This window comes from Orycteropus afer, unplaced genomic scaffold, assembly GCF_000298275.1.
Source record: "Orycteropus afer afer isolate SDZICR_OR568_19922 unplaced genomic scaffold, OryAfe1.0 scaffold00358, whole genome shotgun sequence".
In the NCBI taxonomy this organism is placed as follows: domain Eukaryota; kingdom Metazoa; phylum Chordata; class Mammalia; order Tubulidentata; family Orycteropodidae; genus Orycteropus; species Orycteropus afer.
Window position 1 is genome coordinate 1,963,686 of NW_006921945.1, and position 19,544 is coordinate 1,983,229.

Sequence of the window (19,544 nt, forward strand, 5' to 3'; positions counted from 1 at the left end):
GCAGAATAGTATTGCTCACCTCATAGCTTGTCAAGACAGAATCCACAAGCTCAGAAAGCATGTAGGCAAGTCCCTGTTAGAAGGGAAGCGCTGAGTAACGTTAGCAGTAACCACCACCACCATCACATGGTCTTTATTACGTCAGTTTAGTCCCTCTGCCTAGAGCATTCTTCCAGCCTCTCCTTGCTTGGCTTGTTCTCAGTCTTTAAGGATTCAGCTTGGGCTTCCAAGAACCTCCCTCTGGCTTCCTCCCCACATCTGCCCAGCCCAGCCCACAGGAGCCCAGGTGTCCTCTGTCTGGGGCTGATGTTCCCGGCACAGCTGACCTTGCACTTTGATCCTACATTGGACCCCTCTCTGCCACCTCCACTGGATGAGAGATCTGGGGGCCAGGAGTGCTCCAGGGCCCCCCTCGTACCACAGTGAGGGGAGCTGTCCTTCCCTGAGGTGGGGCCCACCAGGAGTTTGGGTTTCTTCTGAGACCTGATAAGTTGTCCACGTGAGCTGCTGGACCAACTGTGGGGTCTCAGTTCAAGGCTGTCCGCAAGCTGGGTCAGTGCAGAGATGGGGTCGTGGGTGGCATGTTTGAGGGGACTTTCTTCCTAAGGTTGATCTGATCTGAAAGCCCAGCTCTTCCTGCTCTGCTTCTGTGCCTCAGAGAACCCAGTTCTTAGGGAATTAAAACTTTCTTGCTCAGAGGAAGCCAGTGGGGGAGTTTTTAAATAACGGAGGATCATGGGAAGCTGGTAGTTTTTGGTGAAGAAAGGTTTAAAGTGGACAAGGAGTCCCCAGGTTCCAGAAGTGAGGGGTGGTAGAGGCAGCTGGCTGTGAGGAGAACCCCAGAGGGTCTGGTTCCACTGGGCCCCGTTCTCTGTGTGGCGGGTAGAGGCCGCTGCCCCTGCCCCCAGCTCCCCTACGTGACTGTTCGCAGGGCTGCTTGCCCCGCCTGGCACTAAGAGTCCTCAGACACAGTGTGGCAGTGTGGCAGGTCTGAGTCAGGCCAATGCTATTTGCCTGGCACTTCCTGGTCTGGTGACCCAGGTGGCCATTTGAAGGCTTGTCTTTGATCCTCAGGGCACAGGGCCAGAGGCTGGGCCCAATGAATGCCCGACCAGTGCTTCTGGATCGAGAGAGTGGAAGAGCCAACTCCAGGAGGGAAACACATTTTATCTAGGCCCATGTCTGCGTGTGGTCTGTGTCCGTCAGCCTGTGTGGCTGTGAGTGTGTGGATGTGTGCCTGTGCATGTCTGTCTGTCTGTCTCTCTCTCTCTATGACCACAAGGTGTCCCTGCGCTTTCATACTGCGAGGTCAGGTGCTGACCGCCCATCCCCCATGCTGCTCTGTGGTGGGTGACTGGGCGGGGAACTTCCCTGCCTGTAGTTCTCCTCCAGTGCCTGTGAGGGGCGCTGTCTTGGCCCTGGAACTTGCCAGGTGCCATCTCCTGTGTAGACGAGAGCCCTGGTTCCTCATTGCACAGACTGACTGTTTCGTTTCCCGGACTTGTAAACATCAGGAAGTAGTCTAGAAAAATCCTCCCCAAGACCAACTTTGTCAGCACTGCTTCTTTGCAGGAAGAGCTGCAGGAACGGCCACAGCCTGACGACCCTACACAACCAGGGTGTGCTGAAGAGCCACGGTGTGGACCACCTCAGCTTGAGTGAGCTCTGCCAGCTCCTGTTCCAGAATGACCCCTGGCTGCTGCCTGAGGTGAGCGCCGGCCAGCGGGGCGGCTGTGCCTGCAGGGAGGACGAGAGGCTGCCCTACGACGCAGGCTAAGGTGGAGGCTAAGGTGGCTCGGTGAGCGCTTAGTGGTGATGGTTGAGCAACCCGAGGAACGTAATTAGTGTCGCTGAACTGTCCGTGTGACGTGGTGGAAATGGCGGATGTCCAGTCACGTGGGTGTTTGCCACACACAGAAGGGGCTCCGTCAGGGGGCTCCTCGGCTCAGTTTGAAGCCCTTTGGATTTTCCCAGTGGAGGGTGTGGTTCTGGCCGCCTGCTTTCCTCCCGGTGCCCAGTTCACCATGGGCACCTTGCAGCCATGCACCCAGAGTTAGTGGCCTTGTGGCTGGCAGAATCACAGCTCTGGCCTTGGGACCTTTCCTAGCTGGTGCCTGGTCTGTGGGGAGGATGTGTCAAGAGGGGCCTCCCCGAGCCAGCCTCTCTGCCCTCCTCCCGACAGATCTGCCTCCATTATAACAAAGGAGATGGGCCCCACGGTTCCTGCACCTTCAAGACACATTGCACCAAACTCCACATCTGCCAGTACTTCTTACAGCATGAGTGCAAGTTTGGCGTGAGCTGCAAGCGATCGCACGACTTCTCCAGCTCCGAGACGCTGGAGAAGCTGCAGAAGCTAGGCATGAGCCCCAGTGTGGTGCGCAGGCTGCCCGCCATCTACAGGAATGCACACGACATCAAGAACCAGCGCTCCACCCCAGACACACCGCTCGCGGGCCCCCGGACGACCGCTGGTGAGACTCGGGCGTCTGCAGGCCTGCGGCACGGGGGCACGGGGTCCTGGGGTCCGGTCGCTGTGAAATGGGCTGTCTGATTGTGGGCAAGTCTGTGCTGCTTCTAGTAGAACAGAAGTGGGGTCCTTTCCAGCTCCTGGGGGTCATAAAGATAATCGTTGGCGTGGATGGATTTGTTAAGATGTCTAGACAAATTGGAGTTGATGTGGATGAAGCGTGAATTCTGCATGGGTCTGGTCTGTTCTGAGGTAGACGGCCCGGCTCTCCCCCAGTGCTGTCGCCCCCCCACCTCTCCAGTGAGGGTCCCCAGAGTGACGTGTGCCATGCCGCACACCTGTAAGGGGCCACCTTCATACTGGGTTCTGTTTTGATTTTAAAATCTGAGTGAAAGAAAGAAAAAACAAACTCACCGCCGTCGAGTTGGATCTGACTCATATCGACCCATCCTTGGGTTTCTGAGGTGGTATCTCTATAGAAGTAGATTGCCCAACCTTCCATCCGAGGAGTAGCTGGTAGGTTTGAACTGTCAGCCTTCTGGTTAGCAAATGCCTTAGGCACTACGCACCAGAGCTCCCAAGTAAAAGAAGCCGGTGTTAATTTTGACAGCGGCTGTCGTCTTGATGTGCACAAGTCCAGTCTTCTGGGCTGTTGTCTGCTTTGTCTGCTGCCCCTGAACACTGCCTGTCCCAGGAGGCACACCTGCCCCGGGAGGTGCTCGGACCTGTGTGGAGTGAATGAGTGTGCGAGGGTGCTGCAGAAGGTGCGAGGAGGCAGCGTCCTCTCATACCTCCTGTGACTTCACAAGGGGGAGAGAGAATCACCCTCAGGAACCCGAGACCGATTCCTATGAGGCCAGACATGCCACCACCCTCCTCCCTCTTTACCAGTTCTGACATCAACCGTCCCTCCCACAACCTCTCTGCTTCTCTGCTGGATGCAGTAATTTGTTGCCCTGACTACACAGAACTCATAGACAACAGTCACTGTTATGGGGCTTATTAGGGAAGCCACAGGTTACAGTTCAGGTTCAGGGGCACTCAGGATACAATTCTTCCATCAGTTCAGCCGCCCCTCTGCTGTGCCCTCAGGCACGCTTCTCTGGCCCTTGGCCTCTGTCCTGCTCAGGCCAGTGTTACAAAGCTGTTTTAGCTCTGTCTACAGGGGCACCCCATCTGCCAGCAAGCCTTCTGCCTAAAGGCATTCAGCTTTCTCACTCTCTGGGCTGGCAAGCCTGCCACTCTGTCTCAGTTCTACTGTTGCTACCTCTCTGCTGGTCTCTCTGCCAAGGAGGTCCAGCAAAGGGATCTTGGGTCAAAGGATGTGTTCCACTCCACCTTCAGTTCTTCTGTCTTGTTGGCAATGAGATCCCCCTTTCTGCCTCTGGGAGGGCTCCTTTTACGCCTAGTGGAATGACAAAGCTGACCAATCCCCACACGAAAGTTCTATACGCCTCTTTGCGTGGTCCCGCCCCCACAAGGGTGCCACGTACTTTCTTTACGTTACTAACAAGCTGTCCAGTGCTCTCGGGGGCCACAGGCACCTTTCATTCCCACCCAGTCACCTGGTGGGCGCCACAAAGACCACGGTGAGGAGAGCCAGGCAAGTAATTCCCCGCACCACAAGGATTGTCAGCAAAATGGGGGGATTTTGAGCAACGTTTACTTAATGGGCGTTTCCTGAGCACCTGTAGTGTGGAAGTCACGAACGAAGTCCCTCAGGAGCTTAGGGTACACGGGTGTCCTCGGATTTCACCATCGAGGTGCTTGGCTGACCGTCCTGGTTGTCAGCTTTCATTCAGAAATTCAAGTGCTTGCCATGTGCTGGACCCCATGCAGGGCCTGATGATGCTCGGTGAGCAGTGTGCCACTGGGCATCCCAGGCTAGGACCCTGTGGTGAATCCTGGGGTTGTGTAGATCACTGCTACGGTACCAGGTGGGGCCCAGGACTGCCAGCCAGGAAACTGCCCACCTGATTTTAGCATCAACTTTTATGTATTTTTTTTTTTTTTAATTGTGATTTGGGTGAAGATTTACAGAGCAAATTCACTTTCCATACAGCAGTTCACATATACTTTGTCTCATGTCGTTGGCCACAGTTTACCACAGTTTACCCCTCCCACTTTCTCCCCATAGTTACCTCTTCCCAGTGTCCGTCCCTCCATACACTCCTGCGCCCTGAGCTGTCTCCCTGTGCATAAGCAGCCCTTCCTTCTCCCATGATTGTTCTCTCCAGGACATGTGTCTACTTGAGGTAAATGTTTAACTCACATGTCTGTATTTTGTTTGGCTGGAAACCACAGGTGTGGGTTCAGTTCCAGACCTGAAGTCAACTTTTATATTTAAAGGGTTACCTGGTCATGTGAGTATTTTTCTTCCACTGCATTTCACGTTTCTTTTGACTATAGGACACTTAGATGCAGAAAGAGTTTGCTCTAGACAGGTCTTTAATGGTGTCAGGTGGGTTCAGCTTTGTTGGAGGAGGGGGGCCTTGCTGCTAAGTCCAGTCGAAAGAGCAGTTACCTGCCCTTGGAGAGGGAAGGAATGACTTTGAGGGTCCCCAGGCAGAGGTTTTGAGGCCTGGTCTGTGGAGCATCTGAGGGGACCTGGACGAGGGAGACGAGCCACAAGATGGCGGTGGTCCTAAACAGGGAGGGCTGCAGTGAGTTTTCTCCGCTTCCTCGGGACGGGGAGGGGCGTACACGTAAGGAGCACACCCAGGCCGGTGGGAGTGTCTACCTTCCCTTTGAAGATACTTACAAACCAGAAAAGCCAGGCCCACTGCCGCTGAGTGGGTTCAGACTCGGTGAACTGAGTGAACGGCCCCACAGGGTTTCCTAGGCTGTGATCTTGCCAGAAGCAGACTGCCTCCGCTTTCGTCCATGGAGCCGCTGGTGGGTTCGAACCAACCATAGACCTTTCAGTGAGCAGCCAAGCACTTAAGCGCTGCGCCACCAGGGCTCCTTCTGAGATTCTGAAAACGACCTGGGGTTCACGAAGGCAGGCTTGTTCAGACACATTGGCTTTCCGTTCGGCGTGAGATCCTGATGGGGCTTTGAAAAAGGCCTGTCTGCTGTCGGGTCATTGCCGACTCACGGGCCTGTGGGCGTCGGAGTGGAGCTCTGCTCCGTAGGACTGTCAGGGCCGGTCACCCGAGGCAGCTCTGGGCAGCAGATTTCCAGATCTCCAGCATTTTCGTTAGCAGCCGAGCGTGTTAACGGTCTACGCTGCAGGGGCTCTGAGGGTTCACAAACAATTACTTGGTATTGAAAAAAACCCCATCAAATTGGCGTCATGAAAAGTCGACCCTGGGCTCATCCCAGGCGTAGACGGCGACCCTTCACCTGCCTGCCGTGCGGAATAGTGGCTCCTCTCTGTGCAAGAGTGTTCCAGGCTCACCCCTGAGCTTCTGACCTGGCCATTCTGGGGCAGACAGGGAGACCGGCCACGTGCAGTTTTACAAGGTTTCCTCAGGGTCCTGGTGGAGGTCGGGTTGAGAGAAGGGAGCCCCTGGAGGACACAGCGCCCTGGGATTGGTGAGCAGCCATGTGGCCTGGGGCTCTCAGGCTCCCCCTGTAGAAGGTAGAGGCCCCAGTGTGTATGAGGGGGCCGCACCCCTGCACTGCCGGGTCACGTCACCTCTGCACTGCAGGGTGGTGTGGGGTCACGTCACCCCTGCACTGCCGGGTCGTGTGGGGTCATGTCACCCCTGCACTGCCAGGTCATGTGGGGTCACGTCACCCCTGCACTGCCGGGTCGTGTGGGGTCACGTCACCCCTATACTGCTGGGTTGTATGAGGTCACCTTGCTCAGTCTGCCTCACACAGCGGGTGGGTGAATCCTTTTTCCTCTCCTCTACGCTGCCATCTCACCCCTGCACTACCAGGTTGTGTGGGGTCACGTCACCCCTGCACTGCTGGTGCACTACTGGTGCCTCATCCCTACACTGCTAGGTTGGGTGGGTTCGCCTCACCTACTCTGCCTCATGCAGGGGGTAAGGGAACCCTCTGTCCCTTCCTTCGCCCCCAGAACTGCTCTAAGCTGCATCAGGAGCTTTGGTGGAAGTGGACAGATGTCTGTGATACTTCTTTGCAGAGAGAAGAGAGGCTTCAGGTCCTGGGTCCCCAGATACCACCAGCCAAGAGGAGAGCAACCAGATCTGCCTGTACCACATCCGGAAGAGCTGTAGCTTCAAAGGTGAGTGGGTGAGGCCTCGCCCACAGGAGGGAGCTGCCTTCCACCTGTCCAAGCACTCTGCTCCGAGGCTGCCCCAGGTGCTCACCCCCAAACCAGAGAACAGCTTAGCGGGGAGTCGGGAGGGCACTTTGGCAGTTTCATGGAGATGTTTGGGCTGGGGAGAGTAGGAATTCCCTGTTCCTAAAAGTCAAACTCTAGACCAGTTACTGGTTCATTCAGCAAATGAGTCACAGACCTGCCCCAGACCAGTGGGACAGAGAAGACAGGCTCAGTTCTCAGACGACACAGACTGACGTGAATGAGTCCTGGTCATCCTTCCTTAAAGGTCAGCGCGGGCCGCGTGGTTGCAATGTTCGTCTTCCGTGTTCTCAGACAGATGGCACCGGGTCATACGCGTTGCTTAACCTGCTGCTTTCACTTGACCTTGTGATTTGGAGACGCCATATCAGTACACACTAGTCAGTCTCATTTTTAAGGACAGCTCCGTGGTACGCAGAGCTCTGTGGCCCAGTGCCTAAGGCATCTGACGGCTAACCAGAAGGTTGCACTCCTTGGAAGGAGGACAGGGCAATCTACTTCTGTGAGGATTTACAGCCTCGGAAACCCAGTGGGGGTTGCCATGAGTCAGAATCGACTTGATGGCTGTGAGTTTTGTTTTGGTTTACTGAGTAGCCATGTTCATGCATGCATTTCTGTAGAGTAGATTCATGGGAATAGAATTGCCATTGTCAGAGAGCATGTACCACATATGCACACAGCAAGAGTCCCGGGGTGGTAAAATGGTTTGTGCTTGACTAGTAATCTGAAGTTGGTGGTTTGAACCCCCCTAGCTGTGCTGTGGAGGAAGGGTCTTGTGACCTGGTTCCATAGGGTTCCAGCCAGGAAAACCCTGTGGGGCAGTTCCTCTCTAACACCTGGGATCGCCAGGAGTTGGAATTAATTTGATGGCAACAGGTTTGGTTTGGGTTTTATATACACACGTATGTGTCTTTTACACGTCACTTTATTGAGATAATACTTCACACACAGTGCCCTGTGTCCAGGTCTCGGTGCTGGTGTGTGTGCTCTGGTGACCATCCCACCACTGAGCCAGGGCAGTGCCATCCCTCCCGCGGAAGTCCTCCAGAACCAGGTGTCAGTGGTACCATTGATTTCCTGGGCTTTGGGTTTACTCTTCTCTGTCTGTCATCGCGGGGATTTGGGGAAGGGAAGGAGGCTGATGAGTTGGCCACATTAGTCTAGTTCCTGTGACTCATCGGGAAAGGGGGCCAGGAGGAGGAGGAAGACGTGGCAGCTGGGGCCCAGGCCTCCGTCCTGGGGCGTGGCCTGTGGGGCACTCTCTGTACTGGGTACTTCCAGGCTTGTGCGTGGTGGGGCGGCCGTGCCCGGCCTTCCAGAAAAACTGGAGCCTGAGACCTTCCCTCTGCCCTCGTATCCTTCCGGGAGGGCTGGCGTGGGCCTCTCCCCAGTGGGTGCCTTCTGCGTCTCTGCCAGGATGCCTGCGCCTGGGCTCCGTAGACCTGTGTGTGAGTGGTGGCGTACCTGGTGAGGCCTTTCCATGGCCCCTGGTCATGTCCTTGTGGACCTGGCTCTGGCTTTGTTGGTCCTGGTCCAGCCTTCACCCCAGCACTGCTGTGCACACACCTTGTGGAGAGTCCCGCAGGCTCCTTGGCCTGGAGCAGGAACTCCACTGCGAGCCCCGCCCCCTCTGGCCTCTGGGGCCGCTTTGTGTCCCGTCCTCCGCTGGGCCTGCCCTTCTTGTTCCCCGAGACTTGCCTGCCTGGCGCAGGCCTGGTCTCCAGCCACCCCGGGAAACTCTCCTCTTCCTTTGTGGTAACCGCTTGGGAAGAAGGTGGCACTCATGCCCAAAAGAGTACATCAGGTTGTCGAAAATTTTATTCTTTTAAGTGTCAGGTAAGCCACACTTCTGATTACTGTTTGAAAAGATAAAATGTATGAAGGGTTGACAGCAGGAAGCAGGGCTCCCTCACTGCACCCCTCCAGGAAGCGTCATTGCTGCCAGCCCCAAACATCCTTCCCTGAAGATGCCACAAGGTGCCCTAGTGGATCGGGGTTAGGTGGTCTGCCACAACCAGAGGGTGGTGGTTCTCACCTGCCGGCAACCCTCTTCCATAAAGATGACATCATTGGAAACCTTCTGGGCAGTTCTACTCTGTCCTGTGGGGCTGCCATGAGTCAGAATGGACTTGACAGCAGTGGGCTTGGTTTGTTTTTCCAAGCTAGGGGTCCTTATCTTCTAGCGTTTCATCAGACAGAGGGGATGGAGCTGAGACAGGGCCATTATGGGGGTTGAGGCCAAGGCAGAGTGGGCTCCGTAGACCTTAGAGCGTGCATGGGGTTGCAGGGGTTGATACGGCCGTAGCTGGAACCATGCTGGGGGCTGGACTGCTGCTGACCACTGCGAGCGGACGTGGGGCTGGGCTGGGCGTCTGGTCTTCAGCATGGTGTCCTCACAGCCACGCTGCACACTCAGGGGATACCAAGTCATATGCCCATGCAGGGACAGTCCTCTGGCCTCCGCTCAGTCAGCATCTTTCTTCCATGAAAGGAGATTCTCAGCTAACCTACCAGTGGACGTGGCTTAGAAGTTAGCATAGGGTCCTAGCAGGTGCAGAGCAAAATGTGCCGAATGGAACACGCAGTTCTGGCATGTCTGGGCTCAGGCCCGACCACACCAAAGACTAGCTCCCCCGTGAACACCCCTCACCGCCAGCCAGTGGCAGCGCCCAGGCCTCTTAGCCCAGTTGTGTTGTCCAGACATCTCACTGCTTCCTGTTTTTTCAGACAAGTGCCACCGAGTCCATTTCCACCTGCCGTATCGCTGGCAACGCTTGGCCGGAGGGACATGGGAGGATTTGGACCAGATGGAGTGTATTGAAGAGGCGTACAGTGACCCCGGCAGAGACCAGTATGTACGGCACGCACTGGGGCCCGGCTGCCTCGAGGGTGGCCTTCTGTGCGCTGAGCGGGAGGGCAGACCCACGGGGGTTCATGTGGGTGTGCAAGGGTATGGGCCTTAGGGCAGGGTGTGTGCACGTGCACACAGCACACACCCACCCCACACATGCACATGCACACATTATCACACCCCACATACCACACCCTCATACAATATACACATACCACACACCCACATACGATACACACATATCATGTATATACACACCTACATACAACATGCACATACCACACATACACACATACAGTGTACACATACCACACCCACATGCAATAGACACATACCACACACCCACCCACATACAATATACACATACCACACACCCACATACAATATACACATGTCATATATATACACACCCACATACAACATACACATACCACATACACACACAATATACACATACCACACCCACATACAATAGACACATACCACACCCACATATAATATACACATACCACACACCCACACCCATAAAATATGCACATATCACACATACACACCCACATATAATATACACATACTACACCCACATATAATATACACATACCACACATACACACCCACATACAATATACACATACCATGCACTCATATACACACAAACATGCACTGTCACACACATGTACACTCAGACACACACAGAGACATGCACACTGTCACAATATGCACACTTATATGCACACACATACATGCTCACACATGCACACTCATGTACACAAACATACGTGCTCTGTCACACATGTGCACTGTCTTATGCACACACACACACATATCCTACTCACGTACATTCTGTTTCTCTCATACACATGCACACTGTCTCTCACACACATTGTCTCGCATGCACACACTCATAATGTCCCTTTCATACACACTCTTACACACTCACTCTCTTACACACACACCCTCTTATACACAGACTGTCTCACACACACTCACATTGTCTTATACACACTGTCTCTCTCCATCACACACACACACTCTCACGCACAGACATACTGTCTGTTACACACAAACTCACACTGTCTCTCTCTCTCACACAAACACACACACTGTCTCTGTCACACACACTCACAGTCTCCCACGCACAGACACACTGTGACACACACACTCACACTGTCTCTCTTCCTCACACACATGTACACTGTCTCTCTCACACACACACATACACACACGCTGTCTCTTTCACAAACTCCTCCGCCCCCATACAGCATGTCTGGAGGTGGGAGCTCTCTCTGAACTGGAACTTGGCAGTTAGCGTCCCCACCAGCTCTTTGGTGGCCTCAGCTCTCCCGCCTTCCTCTCCTTTCGGGAAGGAGCTGTGGGGAAAGAGGTCACACTGTGGGCGCTACTCCCTGACAGACACGCACTCGTTCATCCACGGGAAAGTCAGGAGGTGGGAACCTGGGAGGCCCCCTTGGCCTGGGAGGCCTGGCACCACTGCCGTCCTTCTGTCTGTCTAAGCTCTCGTGGTTTATTTTTCTGACTATGCTGTCACTTAGGTCAAAACAGAGTTGGGGGAGACCCAGGCAGCCCCATTTTCAAACCCTTACCAGATCTCTACTTGCTAAGATTTATTGCCAAGAAGAGAATTTGAGTCTACTTTTTTGGAAAACTTTCTATTATTTGGGTGAAAGTTTACAGACCAAACCAGTTTTCCGTTCAGCAGTTCACGCGTTTGTTTTATGTCACTCACCGCCGTCCCCTCAACGTAACATCACTCCTCCTGCCTTCTCCCCGGTTCTCCTTCCCATTCCTCCTCTCCTAATGCTTCCCGCCTTCTGAACTTTGTCCTTGGGCGATGCTGCCCTTTTGGTCTCTAATGGTTGATTGTTCTGAGGACTGTCCGCCTTCCTGGAGTTACTGTTCACCTGGTAGACCTGCCTGTTGTTTGGCTCAAAGTTCAGCTTTAGGAGTGAATTCAGTTCCAGGTCTGACAGGTGACTAGGGGCCATAGTCTTGGGGGTTCCACCAGTCTTGATCTGACCACGCAGGCTTACTGAGCCTGGTCTTTTTTATAAGAAATTTTGAGTTTTGTTCCACATTCTTCTCCCACGCTATCCAGGACTTTCTAACGTGATCCCTTTCAGAGCAGTTGGTAGTGGTAGCCGGGCCCCAGCTTGTTCTGGTGTCAGGCTTGTGAGGGCTGAGGTTCGAGTCGTCTGTCAGTCCTTTGGACTAAGTGTTTCCATTTGTCCTTGATTTTCTTCACTTTGCTACAGACGGGGAGAAACCAATAGTTGGCCCTTTGATGGCCGCAGACATGCTTTTTGGACCCCGTCACTACTCACCGCAATAGAATGTGGAACGTTGTCTTTGTGGGCTGTGTTGATGCCCCTGTGACCACAGTCCTGAATTCTCAGGTCCCGTGCAGCCACTCCCTTCCTCAGGGTTTTTGGTTACGGCTAAGAAGTGTCCATAACTTTGCATCCCTGCATTTCAGCCTACTTTTTGGATGGATTAAATAAATTTGTGCTTAGAAAGTAATTATGTGCAAATTGCTATCAGTGAAGTGTGTGAAACAAACCATTCCTCTTAGGAGAATGAAGTCACTCACACCACACTTTGTCTCTTGTTTTCTTTTCCTTTGAGGTAGGATTGACACATGGTGAAGCGCACAGATTCTGAGTACACAACCCAGTGGGTTTGGACAAATGCGTACACGTGTGTAGCCGGCACTCCAGATGAGACATAACGTCTTTATCACCCAGAATGCCCCCGTCTCCTCCTAGTCAGTCCCCACCCCCACAGGCCACCTCTGTTCTGATCTGTCACCACGTTTGCCTGTTCCTGGGCCTCACAGAAATGGAATCACAGCTGTGTGCCCTTGCTCTGACTCCTTCATGTGACCCTGTGTCTCTGAGGTGGGCCGTGTTGTCCAGTGTCTTGGCACACGTGTGTGCACGTTTGTCCAGAGCGCGTGTCCAGAATGGAGCTTCTGGGAGGGAGGCCGTGAGGCTTGCCTTGCGTGAGTCGTTGGGGGAATTCCCCTCCATCCCAAGTGAACAAGGATGCGGGGGGTTTCCTTGCCAGCTTCCTTCACAGCCTGGGTCCCCCTCTTCTCCCTTCACTGAGGGCGTGTAGCTTTGAGTGTCCTGACATTATGCAGAGCTGTCTCCTGGGGTTCGACTCCCTGTCTTCCTCAGACTCTACCTTTTATTTCCTGTTTCCGCATTGCCGCCGCAGCAGGAGGTTGTTGGTTTTTCTCACTGGCGTTGCCTTTGGGCAGCCGTTGGCTTTAACCCCTGCACACCTCTGGTTGTAAGCCTTCCCTTTGTTCTGTAGACAGTGTAGCAGGTAGAAAGGAACACCCAGCTGGTTAAGGGTGCAGGCTTGGCTTGGCTTGGGCCCCACTTGTACCATCTGTTAGCTGTTTGATGATGGCTGGGTACCTTCCTGTGCCTCTGTTTTCCCATCTGTAACCAGCCTGACAGGGCTACGAAGACTGTGGTGGTCCTCATTCTGCTCTAACAGAAAATACCACAAATGGGCGGCTTCAACAAACAGGGACTTACTCTCTTACAGTTCAGGAGGCTAGAAGTCCCAGTTCAAAGTGCCAGGCTCTAGGGACTGGTAAAGGCCCCTTGACCTTGGGCTTCAGCTCTGCCTCTTGCTCCTGGCCCACAGAAGCTGGAGGCTTCTCTTAACTCAGGCAGCTGCTGGCTGCTGAGGCTGACAAACCCAAGGTTGACAAGTAAAATGGCACAGTCCCAAGATTCTCAAACAACGTGGCAGGCCACTAGTTCAAGACCAGAAATCATCCCAGGATTGGCAGACGATACGGCAGGCTGCGGAATGAAGACTCGGCTACATGCAGGGTCCAAACATGACAAAAAGCTCTGAGGTCTTTCTCAAAGCTGTCTTCTAATATACTGGGAGCAAACCACACCCCTAAGGCAGCTTCTCGGCTGTTCCAGGAGATTCCACCATGGAGTTGATGACCAGTCTCTCCTCATGAGGAATCAATACCTCTAGCTGCCCAGCCAGCTAAAACCAGGCCTGGCCAAGCTGACACACAACTAGCACAAGGACTAACTCCAGCAGTCCATGAAAGTACTTCGTTCAGGGTCTGACTCACTGACCCCTCAGTGTATGCCAACTGTTGCATTTTTTTGGCTCTAAGGATTTCCCTTAACTTTCTTGACAGTTCAGCAGTGCTTTTTTTTTTTTTTACTTGTGGTTTGGGTGAAAATTTCAGCCGTGCGTTTGTTTAAAAAATAATATTTAACTAACACTTTGTGCAGTTCCAACTCCCAGTGGCCCTAAGTCCAGCAGAGTGAAACCCCGCCTGGTCCTGCACCAGCCTCACAATCATTGCCGTCCCTGAGCCCCGTGGCAGCCGCTGTGTGAGTCCGTCTCAGTGAGGGTCTTCTTTGTCACTGGCCCTCTACCAAGTGTGACGTCCTTCTCCAGGGACTGGTCCCTTCTGACAGCATGACCAGAGGATGAGAGAAGAACTCCCATCATCCTCACTTCTAAGGAGCATTCTGGCTGCACTTCTTCCAGGACAGATTTGTCTGTTCTTCTGGCAGACCATGGTGTATTCCGTGTTCTTCTCTAACACCATCATTCAAAGGAATCAGTTCTTCTTTTGTCCTCCTTGTTTGTTGTCCAGTTTTCACATGCTATGAGCTATTGCAAATACCATGACTTGGGTCAGATGCTCCTTAGTCTTCAAAGTGACATCTTTGCTCCTAAACTCTGTGAAGAAGTCTTTTGCAGCAGATTTGCCCAGTGCAGTGATATCTTGACTGCTGCTTCCATGGGCATTGATTATGGATCCAGGAAGTGAAATCCTTGACATCTTTAATCTTTTCTTCATTTATCATGATGTTGCTTATTGGTCCGGTTGTGAGGACTTTTTGTTTTCTTTATGTTGGGATATAATCCATACTGAAGACTGTAGTCTTTGATCTTCATCAGTAGGTGCTTCAAGTCCTCTTCACTTTCAGGAAGCAAGGTTGTGTTATCTGCATATAGCAGGTTGTTAATGAGTTTTCCTCCAATCGTAATGCTGTGTTTTTCTCCATATACACAAACACACTGCTGTCGAGTCAGATCTGACTCATAGCAACCCCTCTTTGGATTTCTGAGGTGGTATCACTAGCACAGTGGCTAAGGCACTTGACTGCTAACCAGAAGGCTGGCAGTTCAAACCCACCAGCCACCCCTCGGAAGGAAGCTGGGGCAATCTACTTCCGTGGTGATACTGCCTTGGGAAACCCAAGGAGGGGTCGCTATGAGTCGGGTCCAACTCGACGGTACATAACAACAACAATAACAACATCACTATGGAAGTAGATTGCCCAGTCTTCCTTCCGAGGAGTGGTTGAGCTTATTTGCTCAGCATACAGATTGAATAAGTATTGTGAAAAGATACAGCCCTGGAGCACACCTTTTCTTGATTTTTAAACCATGCAGTATTCCTTTGTTCTGTTTGAATGATAGCCTCCTAGTCTATGTACAGTTTCCTCATAAACGCAATTGAGTGTTCTGGAATTCCCATTCTTCTCAATGTTATGCATAATTTGTTAATGATCCATGCAGTCAAGTCCCTTTGAATAGTCAATGAAACACAGTAAAAATCTTTCTGATATTCTCTGCTTTCAGCCAAGATCCATCTGGCATCAGCAGTGATATCCCTCATTCCATACTGTCTTCTGAGTCAGGCTTGAATTTCTGGCACTTCCCTGTCTGTGTACTGCTACAACCATTTAAAAATTATTTTCAGCAAAATTTTACTTGCGTGTGATATTAATGACATTGTTCGATCATTTCCACATTCTCTTGGATCGCCTTTCTTTGGAATGGCCACAGATATGGGCCTCTCCCATCAGTTGGCCAGGTAGCTATCTTCCAGATCTCTTGCCATAAATGAGAGAATGCTTCCAGCCTTGTATGTGTTTGTTGAAACATCTCAATGGGAACTCTGTCAATTCCTGGAGCCTTGTTTTTGCCATACACCTTCAGCACATCTTGGACTTCTTCCTTCAATACCATTGGTTCTTGATCATACGTCACTTCCTGAAATGGTTGAATGTCAACTACTCTTTTCTGTATAGTAACTCTGTGTGCATTTTGTAGTATGAGGGATTTTTGTGAAAATTGTTAGGTTCTGTTGATTGGCTCCAACTAATAATGACCCTGTATACACTAGAACGAAACACTGCCCGGTCCTGTGCCAGCCCCACAATCCTTGCTATACCTGAGCCCATCATTGCAGCCACTGTGTCAGTCCATCTCGTTGAGGGCCTTCCCCTTTTTCGCTGACCCTCCACTTTACCAAGCACGATATCCTTCTCCAGGGAATGGTCCCTTCTGACAACATGACCAAAGTAGGTCAGATGAAGTCTGGCCGTTCTCGCTTCCAAGGAGCATTCTGGCTGCTGCTTCCAGGACGGATTTCTTTGTTCTTTTGGCAGTCCATGGGACTCTCAGTAGTCTTCTCAACACCACGACTCAAAAGCATCACCTCTTCTTTGGTCTTCCTCATTCATTGTTCAGCTGTCACCTGCATATGAGGTGATTGAAAACACCATGGCTTGGGTTAGAGGCACCTTAGTCTTCAAAGAGACACCCTTGTTCCTCAGCACTTGAGAGAGATCTTTTGTGGTAGATTTGCCCAGTGTAATACATTATGTGATGTCTTGACTGCTGCTTCCATTGGCGTCAACTGTGGAACCAAGTAATATGAAATTTTTGACAACTTCAGTCTTTTCTCCATTTATCGAGATGCTGCTTATTGGCCCAGTTGTGAGGATTTTCGTTTTTGTTATGTTGAGATGTCATCCATACTGCAGACTGTAGTCTTTAATCTTCATCAGTAAATGCTTCAAGTCATTCCATTTCCAGCAAGCAAATTTGTGTCGTCTGCATATCTCAGGTTGTTAATGAGTCTTCCTCCAATCCTGATGCCACGTTCTTCTTCATATAGTCCAGCTTCTCTGATTATTTGCTCAGCATACAGATTGAATAAGTATGGGGAAAGGACACAACCCAGACACACTCCTTTCTTGATTCAAAACCATGCAATGTCCCTTTGTTCTGTTCGAATGACAGCCTTCTGATCCATATACAGTGTCCTCATGAGCGCAATGAAGTGTTCTGGAATTCCCATTGTTCTCAGTGTTATGCATATTTTGTTATGCTCCACACAATTGAATGCCATGTTACCCTGATTTTATTCCCTTTGATTAGTAAAATGATCTGCAGCAGCATTTCCCCCTTTCCATGGCCACATGGAAAAAAAATGTGCACGTTATGTTGACATCTGCCAGCCACGTGGTCTAGAAGCCCGTGGAAGCCGAGGGGCCTGGGTGTGTGTGTGTGTTTGGGTAGCAGATGTCCATCTTCCATCTCCCTCTCGTTTTCCACAGGGTCTTTACCAAGCTGGCCAATAAATCTACCTCTGATTGCCTGGACTTCGACTCCATGACAGTCGGTGCCTTCCCGGTTCGCCGCCTTTCCACGGCCTCCTCAGTCACCAAGCCCCCACACTTCATCCTCACCACTGACTGGGTGTGGTACTGGAGGGACGAGGATGGTTCTTGGCAGGAATATGGAAGACAGGTAAGTGGATGGACCAAGAACAAGCATTTCCTCCTGTGGTGTCATGGTGGGGCCCTTTCTGGGCTCAAGGATCATGGCGCGGGGCCTCAGTGGACAGATTCCATGTGCCATTTAGTATTCCTCAGCTTTGGGGGAATTACAGCAACACACAGCAGTTTGTATGAGGTTCTTCGTTGCGATACCGGTTGGCTTCTCAGAATGGAATCCCCGACATCATGGGGAGGCGGTGCTTCTTTGTGGGTTTGTAACACAGGCCAGGAAGGGGTTTCTCCTCTTGGCAAGCAAGTAGCTCTGGAGGAGGGGGTCTCTGTGTCTGCCTGTGGGTGTGGATGTGTTGGAATGGCTGCAGGGTAAGGGTTAGCACTTTCCAGGCTGGCTTCTCACTGTCTTCAAAACAGCATCTTCATAGAAGGTAGGCGACTGGAAGATTGATGTACAGGTATTGATTTAGAAGGGTCCCTTGGTGCAGCTAGTTTGCACTTGACTACTAATCATATAAAGACGACACAACTTCGCTTGCTGAGATTGAGGATGACTTGAAATACTTCCTGATGAAGATCCAAGACGATAGTCTGCAGTATGGATTGCACCTCAACATAAAGAAAACAAAAATCCTCACAACTGGACCAATAAACAGCATCACGATGAATGGAGAGAAGATTGAAGTTGTCAAAGATTTCATATTACTTGGTTCCACAAACACCAATGGAAGCAGCAGTCAAGACATCAGACATCATATTGCACTGAACAAATCTGCTGCAAAAGATCTCTTTAAAGTGCTGAAGAGCAAAGATAATGTCTTTGAAGACTAAAGTGCACGTGACCCAAGCCGTGGTATTTTCAATCGCCTCATATGCATGTGAGAGCTGGGCAATGAATAAGGAAGACCAAAGAAGAGTGGATGCTTTTGAGTTGTGATGCTGGTGAAGAATGTTGAAAGTACCAGGGACTGCCATAAGAACTAACAAATCTGTCCTGGAAGAAGTGCAGCCGGAATGCTCCTTGGAAGTGAGAATGGCCAGACATCGTCTCACCTCCTTTGGTCACGTTGTCAGAAGGGACCATTCCCTGGAGAAGGATGTCATGCTTGGTAAAGTGGAGGGGCAGTGAAAAAGGGGAAGGCCCTAACGAGATGGACTGACACAGTGGCTGCAACGATGGGCTCAGGGATAGCAAGGGTCATGAGGCTGGCACAGGACCAGGCAGTGTTTCGTGCTGTTGTACACAGGGTCGCTGTGAGTTGGAGCCTACTTGACAACACCTGACAACAGCAACAAGTGGTCATAATGTTGGCAGTTCAAATCTACCCAGTGGCGCTGTGGATAAAAGGCTTGGCACCCTGCTTGCATTAGATGACAGCCGTTGAAAATACTGTGGACCTCACAGTTCAACCCTGAAACACGTGGGGTCGCCATGCGTCAGAATCAACTTCTTGGCAGCGGGCTTATTTGTTTATTTCTGGATGGATGGATTTGGATCCTGGAATGAATTAACTGCTGCTGACAGTTATTGGAGATGTCACTGGGTAGATCACATTGATAGAGTCCCCGGGTTTCTTGTAAAAGTACAAGTATCAGAAGGTTGTCACTTATACAGGGACATACTTTCCAAAGTAGAACTTGAGGTGTATGTCTGAGGGACAAGTCTTGTCTGGGTTGTAAGAAACTCTGCCCTGGTTGTAAGACCCGCCCCCTGGCCTGAGCTCCCCTGGGACCTGGAAGGGCCTGTTGTGTCTGTATCTGTGTGTGTAGCGCCCACAGCGTGGGGCCAGCAGGGCAGGATGGTGGTTCTAGGGCAGGCAGAGCAGCGGACCGAGGCCGTGACGGGTTTCAGGACTCTGAGTGCAGCGCGAGTGCGGAGAGAAGAGCGGGACGGCCCACGGCGAGTCGGGACGGCCCTGGCCTTCACCAGGTGTTTTCTGTTCCCAGCACTGTGCTGAGCCCTTGCCTGCCTCATTTTAATTCTTTTCCCATTGCTTTGGCTGTAGTATGGTGCTTATTCCTGTAACACGTGCGGACAACTGAGGCCCCAAGAGGCTAGAGTAACTTGCCAAGGAGATGGAGTGAGTGGATTTCAGAGCCAGAATCCCAACTCAATCCGACCCAAAACACGAGATGCCTTGTAGCTAATTGTAGGGGGTGAGGGACCAAAATGGATGAGTGACAAAACAGAAGAGTGTCCAAGGGACCAGAATAAGAAAACAGCAAGACAGGGGGCCAAGCTGAGTGAAGAGGCGGACAAAGATGGGTGGGGAACAGTTAGGGGTGTGAACTGACTGGAGAGGGGGACCAGGATGGACGGGGGAAGAGGCGGGGGGCTGAGGTGAC

General features: G+C 51.8%; 1 protein-coding gene across 1 annotated transcript in view; it reads left to right on the forward strand.

The window, feature by feature from the left end:
* Window positions 1-306: 306 nt before the first annotated feature.
* Window positions 307-19,544, forward strand: part of PARP12 (poly(ADP-ribose) polymerase family member 12) — a 27,417-nt gene continuing 8,179 nt past the window's right edge. The window contains exons 1-6 of the mRNA XM_007952787.1: window positions 307-422; window positions 1,573-1,708; window positions 2,183-2,474; window positions 6,567-6,668; window positions 9,474-9,601; window positions 17,038-17,217. Coding sequence (XP_007950978.1) covers window positions 307-422; window positions 1,573-1,708; window positions 2,183-2,474; window positions 6,567-6,668; window positions 9,474-9,601; window positions 17,038-17,217 — 954 coding nt within the window. The remainder of the gene's footprint in view (window positions 423-1,572; window positions 1,709-2,182; window positions 2,475-6,566; window positions 6,669-9,473; window positions 9,602-17,037; window positions 17,218-19,544) is intronic.